Genomic DNA, 16,934 nt, shown 5'->3' with positions numbered 1-16,934 from the left:
ACACCTGCTTAATAATCAAAATTGGCATTGGTTACCAGGTTTGGCTTTTCATGGCGTTGTAATTAATACACAAAACTTAGCCCATTAAACTAGTGTTCTAAACGTACGACAAACAGCAATGCCACAGGATTGGAACCCATGTGCTAGGGGAGTAAATCGCGCCCCTTCAGCCACTCCAAGCGTTTTGCTTCAGGGTTTGCCTCGAGGAGGGCCCGACGCCCCCGCGCGCGGCCGCCCGCAGCGCCGCGCTCCGTCCCACAGGGGGCGCTGCGGGGCGGTGCTGCGCGGGGCATTGTGGGACGGGGGGACGCTAGCGCTGGGCGTTGTGGGACGTGGGGGGGGGGCAAACGCGGTGCATGCCGGGATCGGGGCGGGTGTCGCTCGGAGGCCCAGCGCGGGGCACCCCGTTCCTCGGCGTCTCGGGTCGTGGCCGTCGGGGATGGCGGACGCGGCGGCCTCCCCCGTGGGGAAGCGGCTCCTGCTGCTGCTGGCGGCGGGGCCCGGCGAGGTGCCGGAGCCGGGGCCCGCGCTGCCTTCCCGGGCCTGGCGCAGCGGCACGGTGCGGGCCATGAGCGGGGCCGTACCACAGGACCTGGCGGTGAGGCCCGGCGGGGGGGTCCCGGTCCTGGTGAGGGGCTTCGCTCCGCGCTGGGCTGTGTTCGCGGGAGCCTGCGCGGGATGCGTTCCTAGCGCTGCAGCATGTGCTTGGTTTTATTTCCAGCGCATCTCGCGAGGCGCTTGGGTTGAAATCTTAAAAAAAAAAAAGCTCCGCAAAGACGCCCGTGCCGCTTCTCTTGCGGGTGTCGGTGCTGCTGGAGGCGCTTTGGGGCGCCGGAGGTGTCGAAATGGCCCGTGTTAAGGGGAGCGAGGTTCCGAGGTTGTGAAGAATTTTGTTGGTTCTCCTTATGGTTGGCTTTTTAAAAAATTGGTAATTGTTGCGATCAGTTCTTTGGGCTTCGTAGAGTTCCAACTTTGCAAAGTTGCTGTGACTTCCCTCAGTGCCGCCAAGGCTGCCGTGGTCAGCGCTGTGCCGGCGGCAGCTTTGCAAGCCCAGGTGGCCCGGCCCCGGTGTCTGTGGCACAGAGCTGAGCGGATGTGCTGGAGCTGCTCCTCTGGTTGTATAAGACGGAGGGGAAAAAAAAACCCTACCAAACCATGCCGAAAGGGAATCCTCAAAAGGAAATTGAGACAAGCAAATGAGACTCACTCTGAAATGTGAAAACACCAAGACCTGGTGTGGAGCAGTGCTCTTGTGGCAGACTGCCTTTGGCATCAGTCTCCGCAGTACTCTTGCGTGAGGCGTTGTCCATCCCTAATATGAGTGTGATGTGATGAAGTTTTGCTGTGCACCTGATCTGAAGACATTTTCACTTCTACATGATATGTAGTTACACAGCTTAACAAAAACATGTAGTAATCTAAAGTATCGTATTCATAAGGGATTTCATTGAATAAAGTTGACATTTAGAAATTATCTGAATTGTGGAATGGGCTTAATTTACTCTTCAGGTGTCAGAACTGTTTGGGTTAACTGTAAACAACAGGGTATCTCAACTAGTTTTTTCAACTAGGTCACACTGGGTAAGACTGTCTTCCTGGGAAGAACCTGTGTAGGTGAGAGACACTGGAACCTATCAAAGGTGGATTTAGATGTATGTGCTCTCAGGCAGATTTTGGGTTCCTCTTGGAAGTCATCTTGGCAGTGGACAAGAATGTGGGCATGTGGGAATGCAGTTGTTCAGGACAGGTGTGTGGAGGCCCTCGCCAGCTGTGCATGTATCTGCTGCAGAATTCATTGGGACTGAGCAGGGAGTTTGTGTAGGCTTTTGAACTGTGGTAGATATGGAAAGAGGAAGAGGAGTTTCCAGACAGGGAGTTGAAGCTGGGAGTCTGTGAAGTGGTTGGGAGCTTCATAACAAGCTGGAGTTGTGTGAATCTGGGATATCCAGACTGTTTTCTCTACCACTGTGCTCATCTTCATTTCTTCCTGTGCTGCAGAGGGGACCATGTTCCTGGATCATTCTTCTGTCAGCAGGACACTTGCATGTGTTTGCATACTGAAAGGGTACATGAGGGCAATGGGCCACAGAGAGTGGCCTGGGCTTTGTCTCGCTGCCTGAGTTGTGGCTCCTGTCACTGCTGTTGGAGGTAGAATACTGGGCTGGGTGGATATTGGTGAGACCAGTAGGTGCATCTTTAATGCTTCTTGTTGCAAGAGAGATGTTTAGGAACAAACAGGATTCTGAACTTTTTTTTTTTTTCAAATATGTATTTACTTGCTTTGCAAGACAGATGTAGCTCTTGGAGGGAGAGCCTGCAGAGGCCATTGGTGTATGTTTTCATCAAAATTATTTGGTTTGACCTCTTTGAATATTATTTCGTGGTGAAGTGTAACAACAGAAACAAGGAAAAAGGGCTAGAAAAATAAAATACAGTTTGCCAAGACTTCAGGGTTTTTTCCCATCATTGTCAAGACAGTGTTATTTTTCCTTTGGCAGTTCATTTTCTTGGTTGGGCAGTGTTGACGTAGTAAGTACAGGGCTTGGTTTTTACCCAATAAAATGGTATAAGCTGGTAAAGTAGAAACCATATGGTTTATGGTCTGTTTGGTGACTCTTATACAGTCGCTTCATTTAGGTGAATTTTTAGTTACAGCTGCAGAAAGCATTTGACCCAGTAACAGCTGTTTAAGTAGAGTGGAATTTAGCAAGTTGGATGCTGGTACATATAATCATAGTTTAGGCCTCTGCCTCGCCACATTTGTCGGTAGGTGTTTTGTGACACATTTCAAATGAAAACAGAAGACTGAATCGTGCATTTGTAGCAGCAGTAGTTGGGTGCTGTAACTGGTGAGGGTTTTGAGCTGCCGGTTGGCATTCTGTCATTCACATAGTGTCAGGAAACCACGTTCCTGTAGCATCCATACTAAGATGTTTCTGCAGTTCTCAGTGGAGATACCAGAGGTTTGAAACATTTCTTTAGTTTGTTGATTTGTGCTTCTAGGTGTGACTGCAGGCACTGCCTAATCCAGGAATTCCATGCAGTACTAGCAGCTGCACTTTTTTTCAGTCAGGTTTCAAATGGGAGACCGATGATTTCTTCAGGAGGTGTAAACGCATGGACTTGTGGATATGGAGCAACTTCTACTTGAAATGCAAGGGATTATGATGAAGCCGTCTGGTGTTATTCCTGTGTTACATCTCTCGCTTGGATGGTAGTCCATTTCCTAAACATTTTCGATGAAAAAGGTAGGATAGTGGTTTAACTGAGCAACCACTTCAGGAAGCCCATTTTGTAGTTCTGAATTCTTTAGGTATGTATACCTAACCTGCTGGTTATGCAGGTACCAATTTTAAATTATTTTAAAAGTCTGGGAGTTGAACCTGCTACGTAGGGTGTTGCTTTTTCTTCAGGGTTCTGAATTGGAGATCTTCATCAGCCTACATGGATTTCTGGGTGATTTGCTTTGTGCAACAGAAGATACTATTATCTCTAAAGTCCAAGTAGCGGCAGAAAGAAACAGTGGTCAAAAAAGATTGTCTTGCTGTTATTTCACTGAAGTCAGTTTTTATGAGACTTTGGTTGGATGCAGGCAGACATCATGTAAAGATGCATTTTAGAAGAAATAGCAACAAAAAGCACAGTATTTGGCAAAAATATCTACATGTTTCAAAAAAAAATTATTCTGTGAAACTCACACTTTGCAGTGTTTCAAGTATTTCAGGTTGAAAATAGCACAGAAAACTCAGAACTGTTAATTTTGGTACAAATCAAGGAAAAAAGGTGCCGATTTTTAAGGACAGACCTGGAATAAAGTGTGGTGAATGGGTTCTTAGTGTACAGAATGGGCTGGTACTGCTTAAAAGGCAGTCTGTACTGGCTGTGCAGCGAGGAGCGCTCCGATGGCAGGAAGTTTCTGCAGGAATGCAAATATTTTCTGAAATAAGGTTCCTCTTAAAAAGCAAAGCACAGCAATTAACATATTTGGCTCAGCCTGCTGTGAAACACCACAATTGCTGGATTCATTTTAGAGTGGGAGGGATGTTACGTAACTGGCTTGATGTACCACTCGTATGAAGTGCTCCTGTGTCTGATGTGCATGGCGTTGTGGGCTTGGATTCAGTTGGTTTGATAGACTTGTGTTGACCATGCAGCCACAGGGCCACGGGGTTACCATTAGAACCCAAGCTGGACTTGGATATCCTTTGTTATCCAAGAGGGAGACCTGGTCATTGGCCCTCCTGTCTCTTGTGCATAATGCTTCATGGAGCCCTTCAGCAGACAGCATGGAGGAAGGTTGCATTTTGTAGACCTTTGACTGTTGTTGTTCATTCTCTTCTGCTGTCTCCTGTTGCTCCTGTTGCCCAGACTGCTCTGAAGTGTTATAGCTGGGCCTTGCTGAGGCTGTGTAGGGGCGGTCGCTTCAGGTGCACTGTGGTCTGTACAGCTCCCTAGGTCTGCATCCATCCTTCCTGAGGCAGCTGAATGGCATCTACCCTGCAATCCATTGTGATCTGTTCACTTCTTTTCTGTACAACAGACACCTCTCCTGCCAGTGGCCGTTTCTGCTGTTGTTCAGCACCTTGTGCTTGTGTCCTTGATTGTGTTGTGCTCTGATTGGAGGCAGGTCAAGTTTGTCAAGGTAATTTTGTCTTCAAGCATGCTTGCAGACCATTGCAGCGTGGGATCTCTGCTGAGCCTTGAAGTCCTGGTGCCAGTTAAAGTGTTCCATGGCTGTTCTCAAACACTCCCTTTTTCAGAACTAGGACAGGTTCCTGGGAAGACCTTCAGTCAAGCGGTTCCGTTTCATCAGAAAACAGCTGATTTTTATACTCAGCGTATGGACCATCTGTTCCTGGTGTGAAGCATTATACAGAAGTGTTCCAAATCTTGAATTTGAGGAGTGAGATCTGTATTTCTCCGCTTGGAAGACCTGGTAACCTTTCTTTGAGCAGAGAATGACAGGGCCTTTAAGTATCTACTCTCTCTAACCCTGAATGCTTAGAAGTAACTTTTGTATGGGAAAGTAATTGCTCTTTTGTAGCAATGGATTAACAAAGCTTTCTTCCATGTTTTTGGGGGTAGGTTCAATGGTGAAGTGAGCCAGAACTGTTACTTGTGTTGTATGCAACTAAAGATTATAAAAACTGTATTTTGCAAAAAAAGCTGTTCGCTTGAAAAAGAAAGCAAATTGGTCCCATCCATTGAATACTCCAGATGCATAGCGTCTTGAGATGTGGTGCTTTATTCTGCTTCTGCGTCCAACATCCACTATCAATGAAACCGGCTGCTAATTCCTGAATTAGCAGGAATTGGTGCTAAAAATGTATTTTGTGATGCCATCAGCCTACCAGAAAAAGGGAGGTAGGGCTGAGCTGTCATCCTTGTTCCCTTTGGAAGTCTTTAAATAGGCTGTCGACTTTATTGTTGGTCACGTGTTTCCTGGTCATCGATGCATCAAAACTAAGTAAGGTTGGACCAGATACCGGCGTCTGTTAAAGTTCACGTGCTATACTCCTTTTCAGTGTTTGGGATCCATTAGGTTCATGGGGTTTGTGTGTTTAACTTGTACTCTTGTTTATATTCAGTACAGTGTGGCACAAGCATTTTACAGAAGTAAAAAAACACCCAGAAGTTAGATTATTCAACTAAGTAATGTTATCAACTCAGATTTGAGATAGACTTGTCATTTTTATAGTTTTGTTTTCATTTCCATTCTATCCTCTCTATTTTGGCCAGAACCACGCTGAGGCTCCTAATTGTATTCTTTCCTTGTCCTTTTTTATACCTGGCTCCTTATCTGTTGAAATTGTTAAAGAAAAGTTTTTTTAAAAAAGTCTAAAGTATATGAAGGCACGGATTTTGTTAAGCTCTTGCAAAATAAATTAACTGTTACGTGGAACCTGTTGACTGATAAACACATCTTTATTAGAAATTGCTAAGTGCCGTTGCAGATGACTGTCCGTGTTAGGTGTTGACTCACAGGGTACCGGTGCTGCTCGTGTGTCGCAGGTCAGAAATGCTTATGACTAAGATTTCTGGCCGTTTATTGGCAGCTCACTACCCCATAAGGTAATGGCGTTAGTAAAGTTATGATTTCTTCAGCTCCTACGGTTTTAATACTACTTCTGCACTAGATCATAGAGTCACTAGGTTGGAAAACACGCACTGAATCATTGAGTCCAACCATGTCTTTATTGCTTGCAATTAGTTGCTTAGGAAAGATGTTTTTCACTGTAGGGAAACTTGGGTAAGTCCTGCAGGTGCCTTTTTGTCTAAGCAGCATCTCTGGTTTTACATGATACATATATATCTGCACTAATTGCATGTCTGTTTGCCATTATTAATACTGCTGTTCAAAAGCATTTGTATTAAGAGAGCACCTGATGCACTACTGCAGTTCTTGCAAGCAGCTTGTCTGAACTGGTTGTGAGCAGACAGGAGGGTCAGCAGAAGGTGCTGTTAGTAGATGTGACTCTGAATTGTAGGGCTGTTGATACATGTGAGAGGTAATTTATTCTGATGTAGCCAGGGCTTTAGCATGCAGACCTTTCCCTCTTGCCTCAGAGCTACACAATTTTCAAATTGAGATGAGAACAAAACAGGAAATTCTCAACTGTAATGCAGCCACTTTGCTTATGGATTTTTTTTTTCTTGATAGAGGTAGAATATTACTGTTTACCACTTTAAACATCAAAAGGAAATATGTCTATTCACTCTCAAGTCTGTCTCATCTCTCCTTACTTTCATTGCTTTAGGTATCTCTTCCAGGATTCCCTTGGTGTTTTTTTCATGGAATCCAAGCATACTTTGCTTCAGTTTGTGAATATGATGTAGTTATTTCTGTAGTAACACAAAAACCAAACAGTTGGTGTGCTGTGCAAGTCAGCTTCTGCTTCTTGCACACCTGGTACACAGAGTGATCTCTATTGCAGATTCTGGAAATGAAAACAGAGAACATAGCTGTTTATATTGAGGCTTTCATCCTCTTTGTTGCTGTGTGATCTGTTGGAAATTACTGACATCATGTGTGGTGCTGCACGGATCTGGAACGGCTGCCCTGCATATCTGTGTGCAGGTAAACACTATTGGGTGTTGACTTGGGATTAGTAACGCACTGGCAGACAGTTGAGAGGGATCTTGCTATAACGTCTGCCAGGGTGTTAGAGGTGGCATTGCTGCTTCTTAGTGTGATGGGTACATGGTATTTGTCAGAATATTTACTGAGCCTCTTGAACAAACATTGCATGGACAAACAAACATGGACAAACCCATCTTGAGCTTCATCACAGTCTATTTCTTGTAGTAATTTTTTTTTTAAATTTTTTAAACCAGGGAGTAATGTGTTAAAGTTTGCAGCCAGAGGAACAGCCATTCCACTTCATTGGTTTAGAATGATTCATAGAACTGTGAGGTGTATTATAGGTTAAGATTGGAAGAAATCTGCTTACAGTCTTACTTCGTGTGTGTCACAAGGTAAATTGACTTGTTCCAATCTTCTGTGAAGCAATAAATTAAAAATAAAGCTAGTAGGTATCCTTATTTATTTGGGGCAGAGTGGCAAAACTGCACTTCATAGCTTGTTTGAGTTTGTCTGCCTTTAGTCATCCTTGCTATCCAGTTTAAGGGGACGTGCTAGTGAGATGTCCTGTCTAAGTAGTTACTTGTCAATTCTCTGCTCCTCTTCATCGAATTCTTAAATATCTTGTAAAAAGGCATGTACTCCAAAGTCAGCATTATTTTAATAATTCTTTTTGACAACCTGTTTTTTATATAACCTTTACGATAAGAGAGTCACAACACGATGAATACCTCACTGATACTGTTGGATATAAACAAATAGTTCCATTCTGCTATTCTGAAGTGATAAGTCCTCACTTTGTCTCATTCTATTGCCACAGTAGCACAAATATAATAGTAAAAAGGGTACAGGCCTGCTGAAACTGAAAAATTCAGTCCCATTTCCACGATATTGCTGAAGTTTGCGTTGTAGGAAGGATATCTGGAAAGGTCCAGTTGCCTTTCTCTGCAGGGCAGGTTAAACTTAAGCACTATCGAAGTTCAGGAATTCATCAGCAGAGTTGCTTTATATTCTCTTCCCTGGGAGTTTGAGCTTTTGAGTCTGGGGTGAGTGGGGAAGTGTAGCACATGCGTGGCCTCCAAGGCCTCAAGGGCTGCTGCTGAAGCAGACCGCTGCCTGTGGGTAGTGCTGTTACCCCAGTGATCTGTAGTTAACTGCAAAGCTTCATTTTGACGGTCCAGTTTAAGGTGTTTGTTAACAGACTAGGAATTTCTCGCTGTCTTCTGACATATTTGATTATATTTGTGTAGTATGTGGGTTCTGTTGATGAAAGATTGGAATGTGACTGTGTTTTAACATTTAATAAGCCTAGTTGTTAGGATATGGCACAAGACCTGTAACCTGCGTTCATGATCTTAGCATTCTTGCCATGTAATTTTTAACATTTGTCCTTTGTGACAGAAAAAAGAGGACAATCTCTCAGAATAGTGATTTAGAGTTGTGGTTTGGTTTGTGTGGTCATGCTTATAAATAAGGTAAAAATCTAGTGAGAAGGAATTTCCTGGATAATCTTACATTTCGTTCAGGGAGCTTAATAATGTGCAAGGCAATGCAAGATTTCTGATTTAGAGTGGATTTCACAAACACAAACTTTCCTGGGTGAAGGATATAGTGCTCTGAATGTCAGTTAACCTTGCTGATTCGGGCCGTCAGTGAAAGTGCGAAGTGAGAGTGTCTGAACTCTAAGAAATTCTGATGTGAAGGAGCCTTGCATTGTGCCATTGGCTGTATTTGGGGATGAGCAGTTTTCATATCTTTAATTTTGTGTGAGGAAAAGCAGCATTTGGAGCCAGTGGTGTGTGTTTGGGGATAAGTAACTTCTTGTAGATTAGGAACTGGTATTCCCATTTCTTTTGTAATATTTGATTACAGAATCACAGAATCACCAGGTTGAAAAAGACCCACAGGATCATCGAGTCCAACCATTCCTATCAATAACTAAACCATGCCCCTCAGGACCTCATCCATCCATCTTTTAAACACTTCCAGGGATGGTGACTCAACCACCTCCCTGGGTAGCCTGTTCCAGTGTCCAATGACCCTTTCCGTGAAAAATTTTTTCCTGATGTCAAGCCTGAACCTCCCCTGGCAGAGTGTGAGGCCATTCCCTCTCGTCCTGTCCCCTGTCACTTGGGAGAAGAGCCCAGCTCCCTCCTCTCCACAACCTCCTTTCAGGGAGTTGTGGAGAGCAATAAGGTCTCCCTTCAGCCTTCTCTTCTCCAGGCTAAACAACTCCAGCTCTCTCAGCCGCTCCTCGTAAGACTTGTTCTCTAGTCCCTTCACCAGTTTCATCGCTCTTCTCTGGACTCGCTCCAGAGCCTCAACATCCTTCTTGTGGTGAGGGGCCCAGAACTGAACCCAGGATTCAAGGAGCGATCTCACCAGTGCCGAGTCCAGAGGGAGAAGAACCTCCCTGGACCTGCTGGCCACGCCGTTTCTGATCCAAGCCAAGATGCCACTGGCCTTCTTGGCCACCTGGGCCACTGCTGGCTCATGTTCAGTCACTGTCAACCAACACCCCCAGGTCCTTCTCCTCCAGGCAGCTTTCTAGCCAGTCTTCTCCTAGTCTGTAGCTGCTCAGGGTTGTTGTGCCCCAAGTGCAGGACCCGGCATTTGGCCTTGTTAAACCTCATGCTGTTGGTCTCAGCCCATGGATCCAGCCTGTTCAGATCCCTTTGGAGCCTCCCGACCCTCCAGCAGATCCACACTTCCACCCAACTTAGTGTCATCTGCAAAAGTTGTTAAGGGTGCACTCAATGCCTTTGTCCAGGTCATTGATAAAGACATTGAACAGGGCTGGACCCAGCACTGAGCCCTGGGGAATCCCACGTGTCCCTGGCCTCCAGCTGGAGTTAACTCCATTTCCCACCACTCTCTGGGCCCGGCCATCCAACCAGTTTTCCACCCAGGAGAGTGTTCGCCTGTCCAGTCCAGAGGCTGACAGTTTCCTAAGCAGGATGCTATGAGAAACTGTGTCAAAGGCTTTACTGAAATCCAAGATGACCACATCCACAGCCTTTCCTTCATGCAGTAGGCGGGTCACTTTGTTGTAGAAGGCAATCAGGTTAGTTTGGCAAGACCTGCTAAGGTCTTGAACCTGTGTTGAGTGGGCCTGACCACCTGGTTCTCTTGCATGTGCTTCATGATAGCTGTGGTAGTTTGATAGATGTGGTGTTCTCAGTGCTTTCATTGCAATACTTATCCTGATGTTTCTGACTAAAGCTGCTATCCCCTTGTCCATAGGAATCGTAGGAATCTATTTTTTCTATTCAGTGTCCGAAAAAAGCTGAAATTTCTGCTTTATTTTTTTAATCAGATCTTTGTGGAATTTGATGGCTGTAGCTGGAAGCAGCATGCGTGGGTGAAAGTCCATGCTGAAGAAGTTATAGTGTTGTTGCTGGAAGGATCATTGGTTTGGGCACCCCGAAATGATCCCGTTATGCTTCAGGGAACTCGAGTCTCACCAACACAATGGCCTGCACTGGTGAGTGTTTGCCCAAAAGCTCTCGTATCTGAAGAGGTTTGCATCAATGCTTCTGTGAAGCATAAGGCTTGGGTATTGTACAGGGCACCATTATGCATTGGAAGGTGCTTACCTATGAAAAAAAGAAATACCATAAAAAGTGCTTTAAGTTCTGATTTATGTTCTAATGAAGAAGTGGAGCTAATTTTCTGGAATTCCTTCTTGTAATATGCCACACTTGCAAGAATTATTGGCTTAGACATAATTAGTAATAACTTACATTAAAACTCAGGCACTGGCATGGTGCAAGTTGAGAAATGAACCTTTTTCTTCTTTGTGATGCTTATTCTTTGTCATGCACGTGGAAACAACTGTCATTGGCCTGTATGTGTGCTCAGACATCTCTATAACCTTTATTGCTTTTTTTTTCTCCTGTTCATCACAGACCTTCACTCCTCTAGTAGATAAACTGGGTTTAGGCTCTGTGGTCCCAGTGGAGTTTCTTCTGGACAGACATTTACGTTTCCTGTCTGATGCCAGTGGATTACGTTTGTTTCAGGTATTTGAACTGTGTTCAGTTAAAGTGTAAATTTAACTTTGTGTGCTGTGATTGTCAGATTAACTTTTTATTTTTAAAGTTCCACCTCCATATTCTTGTCTTCCTCCTTTTGCTGCCCTATCATGTATATGCATTTATTTCCTTGCTTTTCCAGGTGCTTAGCTAACCTCCATCTGCATTCAAAAAGATCTCATTCCTCTCTGTATGGGTCAGTTGGAGGGAGTTTTTCTTAATTTTACTTTTTGTGGTTTGTCAGACTTCAAGGGCAGTCTAGGAGGAGCTGATCCTTTTAAACTAATGATTCTATTACCTTAAAAGACTATAGTTTTATGTTAAAACTGTGTGTTGTTGGCAGATGGGAACGGAGAGTCAAAATCAGATTCTGCAGGAACAGCCTTCACTAAGAGATTCTGTCAATGCATTGATCAGTGACCAGAAGCTTCAGGAGATATTTAGTAGAGGTGAGACTGTTTTTTTCTGTCTCAGAGCTACTTTGTTGCAGAACAGTTAGACTGTCCTGGGATTTGTGAAGGAGAATAGTAGTACTATCTGCTGCTGTTTAATTTGTGAGGTCAGTTTTCTGTATTGCTTTGCAAATTCAGAGATTGCAGTTAAGCAGTTGCTGAGATACAACCAGGAATACCTACTGGGAATCATCACTGAAGATGTAGTTCAAGTAGGACAACATATTATTGATAATGCCCATGTATTTGTAACTTGGTTTAGTTTTGAATTTTTGAAGTTTTGGTCCTTTTTTATAGCTGTGTTCTGTAAGTATGGAAGTGTAGAAGTGAAGTTACTCTGTAGCTGTTGATCTTTAAAAAATGCCATTTGCCATGTCAAATTCTGGCATTTTAATAATTAGTCCATGAATTAAGCTGAAAATATGGTGTGGCTGTGGCTGCTCAGCACAGAGTTACTACCTTAACTGTTGTCTGGATTCTGTGATGGGGTAAGCCTGATTGCAGCTTTTGTTGTCGGACGCAGTTACAAATACATGTTTCTGCTCTGAAATGTATGCGATTTATACCGGGATTTGATTCATCTGGACTGAGTCAGAATGATATGACTGTGCCCTGGATTCCTGTAGGTAGAAAGCAAAAGAATTTGGTTAGCAAGGAGACCCCATCTAGCTTGATTTTTGTCAGAGAAGTGAGTTTATTTTGATCTTTTGCATCTTTTTTTACTTGTGAACTGTATTAATTTTGTCTTTACAATAGTTTTGAGTTACAGCAGTGAGGGCTTTTTGACTTTTTACAACACAATGTGTGGCTTATGCAGTATTTCCATCAGAAACCCTAGCGTTTTAATTTCTTTTCACCTCAAAGATGACAATTTTTTTAGTGTATGAATATTGACCAGTGTGACACAAAGCTTGCCTGGAAAATGTACTCAAAGTCCTTCTTTTGCAGGTCCCTATAGTGTCCAAGGCCAAAGAGTTAAGGTTTATCAACCAGAAGATGAAAATAGCTGGCTCTGTGGTGTTGTGAGCCATCAAGACCCAATAACTCGTCTTATGGAGGTGTCTGTGACCGAGGTAAAAATATGAAGCTTTAAAAGATAAGTAATTATCCATGTTGCAATTCACAGGGGTTTTTTTTCTTGTTATATCAGCTTTCCACAATAAATAATGATGCATGGCCCACTTCTGTGAAAGAAGCTATAAGAATTTCTTTGGAAATAAGTGCTGTAGGAGAAAATATTGGAAAAGGCTTTCTGGATGGGAGCACGTGCTGATGTGCAGAAAGCTGCTTCCTGGTCTGTTACGGTGTGGTGCCTGTGTGCTCTGCTATGCTGGCTCTCAGCTTCTTCCTGACAGGCTCTACAGGTGGTTTCAAGCAAGTGCATCAAAATTGACTGATGTGTTTTAGCTTAGGCTGTTTACTTTTGCCCTGTTCCTATCAGTAAACCTAGTAACTATTGTAAACAGCACAGAAAATCTGTGTGCTGCTGGAGTTATCTGGTTCATATTATATGCTTCTGTGTGGTCTGACAGGTAGTTCAGCCTTACCAGCAGCTTATTCCTAATGGCTTCCTTTCCCAGGAGCGGCGAGGGTGAGGTCTCTGGTGCTGTGTGCAAGTTACGGTAGCAGCAGCACTCTTGTTGGTTTCTTGGGTCCCATCCCATGTCCCCCACCCCTTCCCCACTGCCCCTGTGGCATTTCCCATATGCACTAAAATACGTGTGCAGAATGAATTGACTGAACATGCCCAGGGATTACGCATGCAGTAATCCACGACTCTGACACTAGATCTGCTGATGGCACACAGGAAAGAAGTGTGCTATAAACAGTAAATAACCATAGTACTCTGGAGAGGCATTGCAGGTGTGGAGTACATGCTTTTGGCAGATATGTGCCAGGAAACACCCAACTTACTGCATGTCTAGTGTGAAGTAAAAAGGTAATCTCCAAGAACAGTTACAGAGATTGGGTATTCACTGCTTATTTTCAGGAGGCACTGTTGAGGAGAGTTAGCATAAATTGATGTGCTTCCTTCCAGTAGTCTTTTCTACATCTAGCAGAGTCAGTATACAGAGGGCTAGAACAATAGTAAATTGAATTTAAGAGGAGCTGTGTTTAATGCAATAAATGTCTCTAGAGATGCTCAGTAGAATAAATATACAAGGAAACAGTGGTAGGAATCAAATCTTAAAGTCTTTGAAATGGAGACGGAGCAAAAGGATAGAAGGTAATCTAGAAGGCTGTAGTACTACTCAGGCAGTGGGACGGAAAGAAAAGGCAAAAGGGAGAGGGAATGCAGGGTAATCCTGTGTTTAAGGTCTCTTATGATGACACTGTGTACTCTGAATTAAAAACTAACTACTTTTCTTCTTCCTACCTTCTCGTTCTGCGTAAAACAATAGAGTGGTGAAATAAAGTCAGTGGATCCTCGACTGATTCATGTGGTGATGGATAACACTTCTCCAAGCGAGGTACTACAGCAGTTCAGGTCTTGTATATACAGTATGAAACTTTATAAAGGGTTAGGTATAAAACATCTGAAACATGGAAGCAACTGATAACCAATGCTATGTTCAGTGTAAGCTTTTGATAATGTAATTGAAAGAGGAAAATTTTCTTTGCCACTTTGAGAAATGGTCATAGCTTCCTTTAAACAATCTATTTCATCCAGGCCTGTTGTGCTAAGTTCAGTGTGCATCTTGGCTCAAGTTCAGCAACCATGGTTGCTGTGCTTTGTTTTGAAGGGTAGTGCTCTGATAATGAGTATCTCTGTGCTCACTGCCTGCTTTTAACAGGATCACTGTGCTTCTTCAGACATTTTTAAGCACTTCTAAAAATTGCCATATGGCTTCTCTGAAGCAAGCTTGTATGCTTGTGGCATTTCACTGCTTCAGTCGAGAGGTTCTGTGGTCACATTTCAACCTATGTTTGTACCCTAGGCTGAAGGGCAAGTTGTCTCTTGTAATTGAATATTGTAGGCTTTGGGTGGTTGACAGATAGCATGCCCTTCAAAAGAAGCGTGGCGATTAGGCCTATAGCAAAAATTAGTGTGCAAATAGTTCTCATAAGTCAGCAAGAACTGTGTTGGAGTATGGCTGTGTTGAGGTTTCCCCAAAGCTGCTATGATGTGGTATTTGCTACAGCAAAGTATCTCAGCTGAAAAATCTTTCTGTGCTATCCTAGTGCAAAAAAAGACGAGGCTGTGTTTCTGCTGTGTTCTGTGATGACAAAGTATCTTTCCTTGGATGTCTCAATTTGTGACCAAAAGAACTCTTCCTATAAAGTTTAAGAACAGCATAATGTATTCTTTGTTGTAGCAGAAAAATGTTGTTTGAACAGGAATTCCTTTTTGTTCTGTTTAGTCATTGCATGGTTTTGTCTGTTGTAGGGAGGAGGGCTAAAAGCAGCTAAATCATCTAAAGGGAAAAAGAAGAAAGAAAGTCTGGAGGGAAAGGATGGACGGAGGAGGAAAAATGCTTCAGATTCTGGGTGTGATACTGCAACAAAGAAACTAAAAGAGAGGGGTGAGGTGGATAGCAATGGTAGTGATGGAGGTGAGGCAAGCAGAGGTCCTTGGAAAGGAAGCTCCAATAGTGAGCCAGGACTGGATCCAAGGGCCAAACAGTTGCCTTCGTTCATTCCTCAGATTAATCGCAATATTCGCTTTGCCACTTACACCAAAGAGAATGGCCGAACACTAGTAGTCCAAGATGAGCCAGTTGGTGGTGACACACAGTTGCCCTTCACTCCATTTCCCTCTGTGGCTGGACAGGGGTTACTGGTTGGATCTGGATGTAAAGAGGCAGGAAAATCACTGGAACAGGTTGGGCAAGGCATGGTGACTTCTGCAACTGCAGTTTCTACAACTGCTTTGACGCCAACGACTGTGAGAATCTCAGATACTAGTCTGCAAGCTGTTACTGGACAGGAGAAGCTGAAACCAGGCCGATCGCAAGCCCAGGGAGAGGTAAGTAGCTCATGATCCAGCATATTCAAGATATACGCACTGGTTTGCAACAGGTGTTCTGCAACATGTTCCTGTTACAAAGTGTGTCCGTGAACTTGAGAAAACTTCTTTTTCTCTGGTGAATATTTCTCCTCCCAAAGAAAACCTTTCTGTTATCTGATCTAAGAAAGGATTCAAAAGAAAATTAAGGTATTTATTGGAGGAATTGTAAGAAACAATTTTTTATTGCTCTTGTCTTTATTCAGCTTTAATCTGAGAAATGCACCCTTAGAGTCACTTTAAGTACTGCACTCAATATCATTAGTTTTGTTGTGTTCTGTGGAAGATAACCTACTTAATACTTCTTGCTTTTGTATAAATGAATTTGCACAAGAATCTGCACTGACCATTTAAGATTTAAAAAAAAAAAAGGCTCAAACGTAGGAAAATAATGAGGCTACGATTAGAGGACCCTTTGTAGATGCCCAATTTGTCTGTTACAGCTATGATAAATACATAGAAGAAAAATGAGCCAGTTGCATCACATATTTATCTAGGGCTGAAAACAAAAAATAATTGAAACATTTGATATGAATGCCTTTAGAATAAGTTTTAATAAAGAGCTCAGTCTGGAAGCAGCTGAAGACTTTTAAGTTGTATCTTTGTTTGCAAGGGGAAAGGTGGAAGAGTAGGAGGGAAGCTTTGTTAAGAATGAAATAGAAGAATTTAATCAATCTAGTGAAAGCTTGTGAAAACAGAACCAAACCCCCCTTCAGTAAGTACAGGCAGAACTGAGAAACTTGTTAGTCTACTGTGTAAAAAGTGAAGAAAATCTGAGGTGCATCAGAAAGTCCAAGGTAATTGCTGGGAGCTTAAATGGGTTGTATCCATCCCTGTCTTTTGTGTTAGCTAATGGAACTGGGGAAAGGCAAGACGTTTACCTTGGGATAAGGATTCCTAGGTAAGGTTTAAAGGAGAAAGAATTGTGGAAGACAGGAGTGTTACAGAATTAAGTTGTTGCATGACAATATGATGTACTCTCCCTTCCACGCCCCACAGAGAAAGTTCAGAATTAGAAGCAATTACAAACTGAGATGTGAATGGTCAAAATTGTATCTATCAGTGATATTAAGGAAGAACTTCAATTGTACTTAGAATTTTTGGTACCACTTCTCATTCCCTCTGTCTCCTCAGCCCAGAATCACTTGTTTTAAATCATTAGTAATCTGGTTTCAGAATTTGCAGGGAGACCACCAGTCCATTTCAAACTGTACTTATTTTCCTTGAGAGAGGGAACCCGATGTGAATCAGTCAGTGTAGCAGATGGTTCACATGTGTTATTGATTCAGGTTGTGCACTGTATCACAATGTGATTTGGTCCTTGAGATTACTTAATAACCTCTAGTTGCATTAATGTATGC

General features: G+C 43.2%; 1 protein-coding gene across 3 annotated transcripts in view; it reads left to right on the top strand.

Annotated features, from left to right (window-relative positions):
• The first annotated feature begins 345 nt into the window (after window positions 1-345).
• Window positions 346-16,934, top strand: part of KDM3B (lysine demethylase 3B) — a 46,586-nt gene continuing 29,997 nt past the window's right edge. For 2 of the 3 annotated variants that reach the window (XR_011338526.1, XM_069869342.1), the window contains exons 1-7: window positions 346-598; window positions 10,398-10,565; window positions 10,990-11,103; window positions 11,459-11,564; window positions 12,516-12,640; window positions 13,970-14,038; window positions 14,956-15,534. Coding sequence is in view for 2 of the 3 variants with exons in the window: in XM_069869342.1 (XP_069725443.1) it covers window positions 440-598; window positions 10,398-10,565; window positions 10,990-11,103; window positions 11,459-11,564; window positions 12,516-12,640; window positions 13,970-14,038; window positions 14,956-15,534 (1,320 nt within the window). In the remaining variant the exon portion in view is untranslated. Of the gene's footprint in view, window positions 599-6,984; window positions 7,079-10,397; window positions 10,566-10,989; window positions 11,104-11,458; window positions 11,565-12,515; window positions 12,641-13,969; window positions 14,039-14,955; window positions 15,535-16,934 lie in introns of those variants that run through there. The other variant, XM_069869343.1, reaches the window with a different exon arrangement.

The sequence above is a fragment of the Phaenicophaeus curvirostris genome, chromosome 15, assembly GCF_032191515.1.
Source record: "Phaenicophaeus curvirostris isolate KB17595 chromosome 15, BPBGC_Pcur_1.0, whole genome shotgun sequence".
Taxonomy (NCBI): domain Eukaryota; kingdom Metazoa; phylum Chordata; class Aves; order Cuculiformes; family Cuculidae; genus Phaenicophaeus; species Phaenicophaeus curvirostris.
This window is presented reverse-complemented; position numbering and strand designations above follow the sequence as displayed.